This window comes from Synchiropus splendidus, chromosome 19 (genome assembly GCF_027744825.2).
Source record: "Synchiropus splendidus isolate RoL2022-P1 chromosome 19, RoL_Sspl_1.0, whole genome shotgun sequence".
NCBI lineage: Eukaryota > Metazoa > Chordata > Actinopteri > Syngnathiformes > Callionymidae > Synchiropus > Synchiropus splendidus.
Window position 1 is genome coordinate 11,546,869 of NC_071352.1, and position 11,357 is coordinate 11,558,225.

Here is an 11,357-nt window from a genome sequence, read left to right on the forward strand (position 1 = left end):
CATTTCCTGTCATTTCTTTCCTTCCTTGTTTTCAGTCATTTTAAAATGGTTTTATTAAGTATTTTGTTGTGCTTGAGTTTACATCCCTCGCAGTTAAAACGCCGCCGGTATTCAAGTGCATTCCATACATGTTGTCTGCGGCTACTAAGGTAACAGGGCAGGTTTTCTTTTCTTGTAAAGGGTGGATACAAATTCTCTCAGCTCATGACTGTGAGAATATGCTCCCCCTGTTGTATGGTATTGTATGCGTTCCTTGTATGAAGTTCCATCAAGAGTTTTAATCTGCTCTGACATAGTATCAACTATAATAATCACTGTGAATAACAAGTGTTTTTCAACTTACATTCACAAGTTAAATGTTCCTTTCTTAAGGGGATACAAAATAGCTTGGAACATATAGATTATATACATTCATTATATTAAATGCATTTTCCATTAAATGTTATTTTCCTGCATATTTTTACACTTTTTTTTATTTTTTATTATTTACTGTAATTTCCCTCTGTTTTGTCACTGTCATTGTCGCATTATAAACAACTTCACATAACTTAATACCAACCATCATCATATTATCTCTTAATAATGGTCATCTGGAGAATAAAAAACAGCACCATAATGCACTGCAGCCATTGAAGACGAAACGTGATGACGATCAACTACATGTTAGGATGTCAACTGTCAAAACCAGATCGATCGTTCCTCACTAAGCCAAAGTCCAGTTTTACACGGCGGCAGCACATGACCGACAGTCAAAAACTCTGTGACACGTTTTTAAAAAAAATTACTCCCGACGTTTTCAATCATGAAAATCCAACTTTTAATACCTTTAAGGGAAAAAGAATATGCTGGACAAGTCAAGACTTTAACCATTTTAACCATTCAGAAAAGCGGCATGTGCATCATCCAGCATCGGAATTTGAAAATACCTAATCATAAAAAACAACATACAAAGAGTAAACAAAGTAGAAATTTCAAGGCTATAAATAAATAAACATTCCACGTCGGAGTGAGGTAGGCAGCATGTGGAGCATCATCCAGAAGGGGTTTCCTCAAGTGGCATGTCTGCTCAGAGTCTCCCCCTGCTGGTGTTTGAACAGTGAAGCCGCCCGCCGCTCGAAGGCGGAGACCATCTGCTTGACTACCTCATCGAAGAACACACTGGCCAGCTGCGAGTGCAGCAGAGAGCGGAACTCAAAGGACACCTGCCAGAGAAGTACAAGGACCAGTCAGTCACATGTCCTGTCAGATGGCTGTGAACGGAGTACAGGATCAGGCCGTGCTCTCCAGGAAGCATCGAGCGGCGGGGACATGTTAAGTAACAGATCAGAGTACAGCTCGCTCTAATCCATAAAAATAAGGTCAAACTTTCACTCTGTTCAGTCAGTGAGCCACTTAAAAGCTTCTCCACCTAAAGTTAGTTTCTAACAGGATTGGAACTCCTCGCTCTGGTCATGATCTCCAGTACAATTAACTCAACCTTTACTTCAGAATACAGTCCAAACAAGACTTACGTGGAAATGGACTTTGCAGGAGTCTGGGGCGTTGTCGGGCCCTGGGGCAAACCTCCATATGGTTTCAAGGTGACTGAAGAGCGTTCCATTCGTACAGACGGCCTGTTTGAGAAAGAGCTGTTGGTGAGAATCCCACACAGAAGCATGTTGTCGAACAACAAGCCAGAGTCCTCCTCATTCAACTGAGCTTCTGACCTCCAGTGTAGACCTGGGTAAAGCACGGCCTGGGGGCCACAGGCAGCCCTTCGCCCATAATAACACGGCCCTCATGAGAGGAACCACAAGTGATGGTACATATTTACTTGTTAAACACATACAGTATATTCACTACTGACATGCATGTTTGGGTGGAGATGATCAGCCATTACCCATCCTTGTTTACAGTTTATCCCTTGAATGTCCCTTCATATCTTGCCCCCTGACAGCCGCCCACCCATGCTGAGCCACCAGCTAAAGCAGCAACACCCCCTCACACTTCTGTTGAGTCCTTTAAGACCAGTGTTGGGTGGCAACATTCCTCACCGGCCTGTTGTTTTCCAAGCACAGCTGGCTTGCTGTCTGTCCTTTAATGATATGCATCTACTTCACTGGTCATCCCAAAGTGGGGGGTGGGGTCTCCACAGCAACCAGATTCAATCCCAAATCTCCTTGGTCACAGAACAATGGAACGGAAACCTACCCTGACTAGGTGGTTTGGGATGACGGTGATGTCGGAGGTGTAGCGCTCCACAACAGGAGGGAATCCGATCTCCAGCTCGGCCTGGACGTTCCCGTTCTGCCTCCTCATCATGTGAGACTTCTTGCACCAGGGAACAAAGTGCTGGTACTGATCCACGTTGGCGACGATGGTGTAGAGCTGCTCCGGAGTGTACCTGCCAGACCACAGTTCCCTGTCAGCTATTTTCGATCGTCGAGTCCTGATCTGGAGCCAAATGTTCCCGGTCCATTCGCTCTTATGCAACTCCTTGTGTGACTCACCTGAGCGTGCGGCACTCGCTGTATTCCATTCTGCGGCTGCTGACGGCAGCAGCCAGGTTGATGAAACTACGACTGCATGAGGGGTTCGGTGGGACGGGACTGAGAGGCACGGTCATCCTCTTTGAGGCCACGGCAACACTGGAGCCCAAAGTTCTGTACACAAAAAAAAAAAAAAAAAACTTGTAAAACTTTCAAAAATACTTTTATTTAGTTTAACACGTTTAAACATTTGGTCCAAGATCACTCCGGGTACTTTCAATCATACTTTTATTTAGTATAACACATTTTACTTTTGGTCTTGAATCACTCTGGGTACTTTAAAAAATACTTTTATTTAGTTTAACACTGTTAACATTTGGTCCAGGATCATTCCGGGTACTTTCAAAAATACTTTTATTTTGTTTAACACATTTTACTTTTGGTCCAGGATCATTCCGGGTACTTTCAATAATACTTTTATTTAGATTAACACATTTTACTTTTGGTCCAGGATCATTCCAAGTACTTCCAATAATACTTTTACTTAGTTTAACACGTTTAGCATTTGGTCCAGGATCATTCCAAGTACTTCCAATAATACTTTTACTTAGTTTAACGCGTTTAGCATTTGGTCCAGGATCATTCCAAGTACTTCCAATAATACTTTTACTTAGTTTAACACGTTTAGCATTCGGTCCAGGATCATTCCGAGTACTTCCAATAATACTTTTACTTAGTTTAACACGTTTAACATTTGGTCCAGGATCATTCCGAGTACTTTCAAAAATACTTTTATATGGTCGAACACGTTGTCACCCGTTCATTTCGTTCTCGTTTACACTACTTTCTGAAGTGAAACAACAGCTAACCAACAGGCCAAGAGCGAAACAGAAACAGGTTTCAGTAGAGATGTAGCGCTACGTTCAACACAGAGACATGGTATTTCCCAGTCTTCCCAAAGCCTCATGAGCGTCTGACGGAAGTTTACCTGCTGTTTCCAGGCTTGGCTCTTCGAAAGTTGCCTCGAACTATCTTCGGTAAGCTGTCCTCTGAAGCCTCCAGGAGCGTCCTGAACAGCAGGGGGACGGTCTTCTTGGCCATGGCAGACGGGTTGAATTGAAAAACACTAGGGTAAAAGAGTATTTCGGTCGAGTTGTCGGAGGAAGGAGCGGCAGTTCAGCGGCTGAGACCCGGCTCGGTTTCTCGCAGATGCACCGTCGAGGCTAAATAGATAGTAGTGACGTCACGGGCGGAGCACTGGTTCTGACCAATCAGAGAGGGAGTTGAGAAATTGAACGTTTGATCGAAATAGTAAAAGGCGAATCGCTGATAAGAATCGAGTGTTATCGAATAGTCAGTTGTCTTCACTTGGCGATTAGGTGGGTGGTCCTTTCGCCTTGACTTTCTGAAGTAAAACTGTCATCAAGAGGAAGATTCAGTGTTGTGCAGGTCATGAATATTATTATTATTATAAGGGTGGCCCCTGGCTTTGGCCCCTGATAGCACAGTTACGCTCCCGACCCCCACAACAACAATACGTGAAGAAGTAGAAGAAGAGCAGAGAGGCCGAAACAAAAACCCAATTGTCATTTAAATGCCAGTTAAATGGAGGAAACCTGGCCACAACAGTGGTTTTATTCAACACAAACATGCATTAAATTTGCAATGACATGGAAAATAAATTGAGAGAAGTGAAGTTTGTTTTCATGCCAATTACAGTTCAGAAGTTGAGGTTCAAATCCAGCTCTAGTTGGATGTAGTGAGTACAAAACAACATCGAACCAATGTTTTTGCAGTAAAAAATAAACATGTTTACATGTCACATTTGAATTTCGCTCTTGTCTGACAAATAATAACGTTGCATTGTCTTAAATATGAGCAAACTGTGGATCATTATTCCTGTAAACAAGTTTGTTTTATGCTGTTTTATCCTTATATTTTATGACATATCAACCCTACCAGACCCAGGACTTTATCTGAAGATTGAAAAGGTGGAATGAAAACTATGCAACCTGGCATTCAAAATAAGAACCTGCCTGAGATTGTTCAAGTCATTTCAATGCTACTCTAACAACTTCAGTCAGATAAGTAGAGTTGCAGTCCAGCTGTGCTGTGTACCGATGTTCTAGTTTTACTTGCTTCATTTCAAGAGGATCACAGGGGGATGGATACAATTCCGACTCTTGTGTGTGTGAAGCAGCTCCCAGCAGACAACAAAGGGCTCAGAAGATCAGACACAAAACTCCTCATCACACAGACACACACCAGTTCAAACTGGCTGAGACTCACTGGAACTCACTCCTGCAGCCAGTCCTTCAAGCAACTTCACCAGAAATTTGACCCCAGGCTTTCTTCTTCTTCTTCTTCTTCAAATTAAAGACACATATTAGAGCCATTACAGCTGACTGCCCTTTTTGAGTGAAGCATCTTAAAAACCGTCGCAGATACACGAGGACATAAATGTTCAGCTTTTGGAGTGTTACAAAATGTGTGAGTAATGATGAATAATTCAATTTTTAGCAGACATGCATACGGCGTCATTTTTAGCTTTTGGCATCTACATTTAAAACTGTTTTGAAACTTGCTGTGACTTTGAATATTAAAACAGAGAATGACACAAGACAAACCTTTAAATAAAACAACTTTATTTTAAATTAATTGTGTCAATTTCTCCTGTTTTTTTTTGTGAATATACAAGAGAAGTGTCAGAAGCGAAGTCAGAAAATAAAATCTAGGATGTCCCACATTCCTGTTTAACTACAGGTAATTCAGCTGCGGTCACATGACTAAAGGAGCCAGAGCCACATCCTGCCTCCCACACTGTGAGAGTCATTAACATTTCTATCAATACAGTCAATGGTAATTTGCATGATGCCTCTTTCCTTTCAGCATCAACAGCCAAAATCAGATTTGCATTTAGAAGCAAACCTTCACTTTAATGTGGGTCTCCATTGTCACAAAACTGAGCGACTGATTTATGTTCAGGAGGTATCTGGTATCACACCTGTGGGCGCTGTGTGGCGGCATCGGACCTCAGACAACAGCTCAGTGGAGACATGAAGACATTCATGTGAGTGGATTATGAATCAAAGCAGGACTTAGTTGATGAGAATTTCTACCTTGTTTTGTCTGCTCGACATAATCTTTCATGTCAAAGGAGACAGGGTTTGATTATTTATACTAAAATATTGTTGGAAATAAACACATTTTCATCACAACATAGCAACATAAAGGAAGTTTGTGTGTTTCAGTCTTGAGAATTCTTCACAACCAGTTTTGTTTTTTTTTGTTCCCAGTTGTTGTTTACTTCAGCAGTTTACTACTGAGTCACTTCCACCTGATTTAATGCAGTTTCACCTTGGATATGAATTTACAGCCCCAGTTGTAAGATTTGTGGAGCAACAAAAGCGAGTCAGAGTTTATTCCAGGAATCAGAGCGTTGGCCTGTCGCATGACATAGTGGGGCAGAGGACACGGTGCTCCTGTCCCTGGCCTGAGAACACCAGCTCGCTCATGGTGCTGATGTACTGGTCTCCCTCCGGATGTGAGATCTTGAGTTTGGCAAGAGGCGGCACCACACCGCTGGTGAAGTACCTGAACGCAGGGCTGGGCGACTGGATGGCATCCAGAAAGACCTGGAGGGGAAACAACAGGAGTATGGATCAAGGAAAATGTCTACACTGACCTCCTAGATCAGGGGTGTTTGGCAACATTTCAGGTGGGACCATGTTATACAGGCAGTGTTGTTAGGAGCTGTGAAATAATTATAATATTGTGGAGACGGGGTGAGTGTCACCTTTATGAAATAATAATCTTTCCACAATAACAATAATGATTATTATAGAATTAAAACTATCATTTTTAAATATTTATTGTGATCAAAACACAAACTAGTAAAGTTATTTTTTTGGTCAAAAATATTTTAGTTAAATTTATTTAAATACATTTTAGTCAGAAATATAAAATGTATTCTAAATTGTATTTATTATTATGATGATTAATATTTTATATTAGTTGTCCTTTTATTTTATTAATAAAAAACAATTCATAATTGTCTTTAAATATCTCAAAATCAAAATTCACTTTTTCGTCTTGATAAAACAAAAACAAAAACATATATATATATATATATATATATATATATTAGGGATGGAATTCGATAAAAAAAAAAGTAATTGTTGGACAAGAAAAGAACAATTGAAAACAATTGGCACATTGAATTACTCTGTGAGAACTACACGGAAAAGCTGCATTTAATATTGAAACAGAAACTGCTATGAAGGGCCGGATGAATGCAGGCAGAGGTCCAGGGTTGACTTAGCCCAGGTCTCTCTGAGATGAAGCACGGCCATTTTAGCGGCAAAACAAACGTGCGTCATGGTCACGCGTCATCACTGGTTCATGCCCTGCACAGCGAGCAAAGTCCCTGTCAACAGGACGTCTCTGAAAGACCCGTGTCAGACAGACCTCACACACAGATAAAATGTCAGGAAGCTTCAGGCACATTTTTTGACAATATTTTAGAATCAAGACACATCATTTCCAGAAAAAAGACTTATTTGGCTCGTATACCTTCACAATGTCTTCAGTGTCCTGTGCTGCGTTTTGGAAGATGGAGTCGCTGTGGTGCAGGAACTTCTCATACAGGTTGAGGGTTTGACTGTCCACCTGCTGGACCAGCGTGTCCCCCAGCTCCGCCTTCTGCAGGTTGACCAGGAAGTCCGTGTTGACCGGGCCACACTCGATCAGACTCACGCTGCCGGGCAGGATGAAGTTTAGGAGGAGCGTTCCACGTGTGGAACTGAGGAGCCACTCACTGGATGTTGAAGTGTTTGAGGACGACTGCCAGGCTCTCACAAGCTCCCTCCACCGCAAACTTGCTGGCACAGTAAACCTCATTAAAAGGGAGTCCTGCAAGGAAACATGGGGAGAGGCTGACATCATTGTGAGCAGAGCCGTGTGTGCAGACTCACCATGAAGACCCCCTGTGCTGCCAGTGACCAGGATGCGACCCTGACCCCGGACCTTCATCTCAGGAAGGAACGCTTGGATGGTCTGGATGGTGCCGAAGAGATTGACCTCGAGAATCTGCTTCATCTGGTCCAGGGACTGGATCTCCAGAGGTCCCATCAACCCCACGCCAGCATTACACACTGAGCAGTTCACCAGCTGACTACACAATAGTTGGGAAACGCACTCACACACACAAACATACCCAAAATGTCCACTCGCCTCTCCACCACTTTGTCCTTGGCCTCCAGGATGGACCGTCGCTCGGTCACGTCCATCTGGAGAATGTCCAGAGTGTCTTTGTGAAGGTCTTTGACACACTCCAGGAGGCGCTCCTTCTTCGCCAGGTTCCTCATCGTGGCGTAAACTGAACATGGGCACATTTGTATCTCCGTCTTTGTGGGGACCACACATTGCTATAACCCTTTCCCCAGCCTCTCACCCTAAACCTAACCTTCCACAACAAATGGCTAACCTTAGCCAGGACCAAACTTAAACCTAAAAGCAACGCAAAATAAATAATTTGGTATTTAAAAATATGTAATTTTTTTAAATGGCATTTTTTCTTGTGAATAATATTACGAGTCCTTTCACATATTTACAAAAATCTCTCATAAAGTCACAGTCCAATTTTACTTTTTCTTGTTTAAGCACAAAATCAACATGTTTTTTTCGGATGTGACGCCACCTTGGTCGACTTCAATTTCAGTTTAACACTGAGTTATTTCAGTGAAGTTTCAGCGCGTCAATCTCCGAGTGAGTGCAGTAGAATATTGGTACCTTTGTACGACTTCTGAGGGTCAGAGGCCAGTCGGACTGCCAGGCTGAGGCCGATCCCTGAAGAGCAGCCCGTGATCAGAACCACTCTCTTGTCCATGAGATCCATGACTGTTTCAAACCTCCGGGGGACTGAGCAAGATGCTGGCCCTGGGAAACTCAGCCACAAGGACAGTTGAGGCCAAACATCTTCAGTTTATCAGCCACCTGTTGCCCCCCTTCTTTCTCATGCCCTTGTCCTCTTTGTTGAAACAAAAATAAGAGACCAGTAAAATGTTGATCATTCAAGCAGCTAAGGAGGGCAGCAAATCTTTGTTCTTCAGACGTGTTCTGGTCAATCGCTTCTTGTAAACTTTTTTTTTTTTTTTTTAGTTCATCTGACTCTTTCGAGTTTGTTTTACTTTTAGGTCATTTCAGACTGAAACAAGCCTAAAAGAATGCACCATGTCAAACTATTCAGTGAAGAATATCAGGAAACATTGTGTTGTCTGTATTTGCAGCTGCCAGCCACAAACAACCGACCCGAGAGGCAACTGAAGGTCACACTGACTCGCACGAGTCTGGCACGACAAGACACGAATGTTCAGCATGTAACACATGAAGTGCTGTTTTTTTATGTTAAGAATGCAAGTTTGATTTAAACATTTTTCACCATGCAAAACACAGTGGGGGCACAATATTTTAGGGACCAAGAGAGTGATCAAGACTTGTCACTAGGTGGAGACAAAACTTCTCCACTGAGCTTCACACACGTCTGGAAGTTGGAAAAACAATGAACAATGTAAAATAATAGACTTACTCATACAGTATTCAATTTGTTGGATTTATTTATTTATTTAACAGGAATGGTATTGGTCTATGGTGCTGGAAATGAATATGAAAAGCTTAAATCGGTATTATTGTTTGTTTAAAATACAATGAACAAAGAAGAAAATTGAGCGAAAGTCCATCTTGAATTGAAGATGTCGTGAGATATGTAATGAAACACCTTCAGCTGACCCTCACTCTTCACTCTGAAGATTCCGAGACGGGATGGAAGTCTGCTCGGCAAAATCCCAGACCATGGCTCTCACTAGTGATGGGTTCATGAGTTGAAGCGTCTTGGGGTCTTGCTCACGAGTGAGGGGAGCCTGAAGAAACAGATGAGGGCCATCAGGAAGAAAACAAGGCTGAGACAGAAGAGAAAGCTCTCAATGCATCGATCCGACTCTCACCTGTAGGAGAGACTGAAAGAACAAGTGCTGATGCAAGAAACTGAAACCGAGACACTCAAAGCTCCTCCACATCAGGAGGCAGAGGAGGCAGAGGAGGCATAGTAGACGGCAGATCCAGGACACATTGGAGGAGGTTAGTCGGAAGAGGGAAGTCTGGGCCTCTGTGATCCGGCTGCTGCCCCCATGACCCAACCTTGGAGGACGTTTACTGGACGTAGAGCTTCACCTCACAGATTCTTCTTCACAGTAGTTCATGAAACAGGCTCATGTGTTCCCATTATTGAGAAAAGACAACGAAAATGAGTCACATCTTTGATGTTTCCATGAAGTTATCACATGAAGTTATACCGGTTAATAGTTTCATCACCCTGTATAATGACTGCAATCATGTTGCTGTCGGCACAAGGCGTGTTTGTGTTTTGTCGACGGACACGTACTCATTACAAGTCCCCGTGTTTAAAGATAATAAATTCAACAGTGATAATGACAGTGTTATGGTCTTTCACGTCATTTCTTCTGTGTATAAGTACAGGTTCGACACTACGATCCGCGTGCTGACCTGGTACACGACCTTCTTCACAGTCAGAACAGTATAGAACAGCACTTTCAGCAGGCCGACTCCCCTGCTGTCCAAGTTTCCTCTCATTTTGCTGCATTTCTCCCTGCCACTCGCCTGGCTGCTGGCCCGGTCCGCGGGACGGATAACGTCAGGCCTCGACCTTGTGTCCACAAATGCAACTCTCCAAAGCATTGTTGAGACCTTTCAACTTCCTGACCTTACGTACTGGAGGTTTAATGATGTTCTCAACCATCCATCACTTTTAGTACCTGCCCATCAAGTTCAGGGTGTACAGCACGCGGGGTGAGACACAAGCTCAGTTTTGAGGAAGCCGAGCGGCGTGAGTCAAACACGCTTCAGGGGAAAGCGCTTCTCCAGCTATGTTTGGCGTGGGCAGGACAGGCTGAACCAGTACAGGTGTTTACTCAAAATTCAAATCAATTTCACATCATTTTTTTTCAGAAACCAATTCAAGGAACAATATTCGTCACGGTATTGAACATATATATATATAAGCAAAGATAATAAACAAAATATACAGTAGTTAATTTTAAAAAGAAGTAAAGAAAAAAATAAAAGCCAAACAAATGTGTAAAAAATGTGAAGTGTCTATATATATATATATATATATATATATACATATATAATTTTCTTTGACACTTTAACACCCATTACCATTGAATAAACTAAGGCTTGCTTATTGACTGTTAATAAACAGTAATTACAGTGTAACGTTGACCATTTCATTGGAATTATTGTCATTACTTTATAATGATTTATAACTGGCTAATATGCTGCTAATACAAATACGAATAAGTGGTTTATTTATGGCAATACATGCACCCTACTTGTCATCAGAACGACAGATGGCTTTTGGGTCTCCTACTATGAGTTCAAAGATCCTAAAGCTCGCTCTAAAATTTGGTTGGGATGGAAGTTAAAGGGTTAAGAGCATTAAAATGTCATGAATTGAAAGCTATAGGAACAGGCAGGGAACTGTTGCACTGGGGTCAAGATGGCAGTGGCTCTCACATGACCATTTTTAGCATCAAGGATGAGGCGTGTGGCAGTAATGTTAGACACAAAAGTCTTGATTTAAACAATATGTTTATGTGATGTCCATGTCATGAGTGTGTGGGTCATGTGACTGCCAAGTGACACACAATGAGTCAGACTCAAGGACCACACTGCTGCTCTCAGCTGCTTTTTTCTTCATCTCAAGGACCAGTATTAGTGACAAGCACATCAGGAGTGGGTGACATTCGACTTCAACTACATGAAGCGGACACTTTAACAGGGCTTTTAACTCTAAGCACAAGTGGTGTGTGT

The 11,357-nt window shown here is 42.3% G+C and overlaps 2 protein-coding genes across 2 annotated transcripts; both read right to left on the minus strand.

The window, feature by feature from the left end:
* Positions 1 to 800: 800 nt before the first annotated feature.
* si:ch73-141c7.1 (coenzyme Q-binding protein COQ10 homolog, mitochondrial) lies at positions 801 to 3,661 on the minus strand. The gene is made up of 5 exons (XM_053852697.1): positions 3,457 to 3,661; positions 2,490 to 2,642; positions 2,191 to 2,383; positions 1,512 to 1,613; positions 801 to 1,202 (listed from the first exon to the last, which is right to left on the minus strand). The coding sequence occupies exons 1-5, from the start codon at positions 3,567 to 3,569 to the stop codon at positions 1,050 to 1,052; spliced, it is 714 nt and encodes a 237-aa protein (XP_053708672.1). The 5' UTR covers positions 3,570 to 3,661; the 3' UTR covers positions 801 to 1,049.
* A 1,531-nt stretch (positions 3,662 to 5,192) lies between these two features.
* hsd17b1 (hydroxysteroid (17-beta) dehydrogenase 1) lies at positions 5,193 to 8,366 on the minus strand. The gene is made up of 6 exons (XM_053852037.1): positions 8,259 to 8,366; positions 7,684 to 7,845; positions 7,442 to 7,621; positions 7,286 to 7,379; positions 7,041 to 7,224; positions 5,193 to 6,103 (listed from the first exon to the last, which is right to left on the minus strand). The coding sequence occupies exons 1-6, from the start codon at positions 8,362 to 8,364 to the stop codon at positions 5,900 to 5,902; spliced, it is 930 nt and encodes a 309-aa protein (XP_053708012.1). The 5' UTR covers positions 8,365 to 8,366; the 3' UTR covers positions 5,193 to 5,899.
* Between the last annotated feature and the right edge of the window lie 2,991 nt (positions 8,367 to 11,357).

Coding starts and splice junctions, on each gene's coding strand:
- hsd17b1 (XM_053852037.1), bottom strand. CDS start 8,364: ATGGATCTCATGGACAAGAGAGTGGTTCTGATCACGGGCTGCTCTTCA. Junction 7,622..7,683: donor GAGGCGAGTGGACATTTTGG/GTATGTTTGTGT, acceptor TGAACTGCTCAG/TGTGTAATGCTGGCGTGGGG. Junction 7,225..7,285: donor CTCAAACACTTCAACATCCA/GTGAGTGGCTCC, acceptor CCTGCCCGGCAG/CGTGAGTCTGATCGAGTGTG.
- si:ch73-141c7.1 (XM_053852697.1), bottom strand. CDS start 3,569: ATGGCCAAGAAGACCGTCCCCCTGCTGTTCAGGACGCTCCTGGAGGCT. Junction 2,643..3,456: donor GCCAAGCCTGGAAACAGCAG/GTAAACTTCCGT, acceptor TTTTGTGTACAG/AACTTTGGGCTCCAGTGTTG. Junction 1,203..1,511: donor CCTGCAAAGTCCATTTCCAC/GTAAGTCTTGTT, acceptor CTTCTCTGGCAG/GTGTCCTTTGAGTTCCGCTC.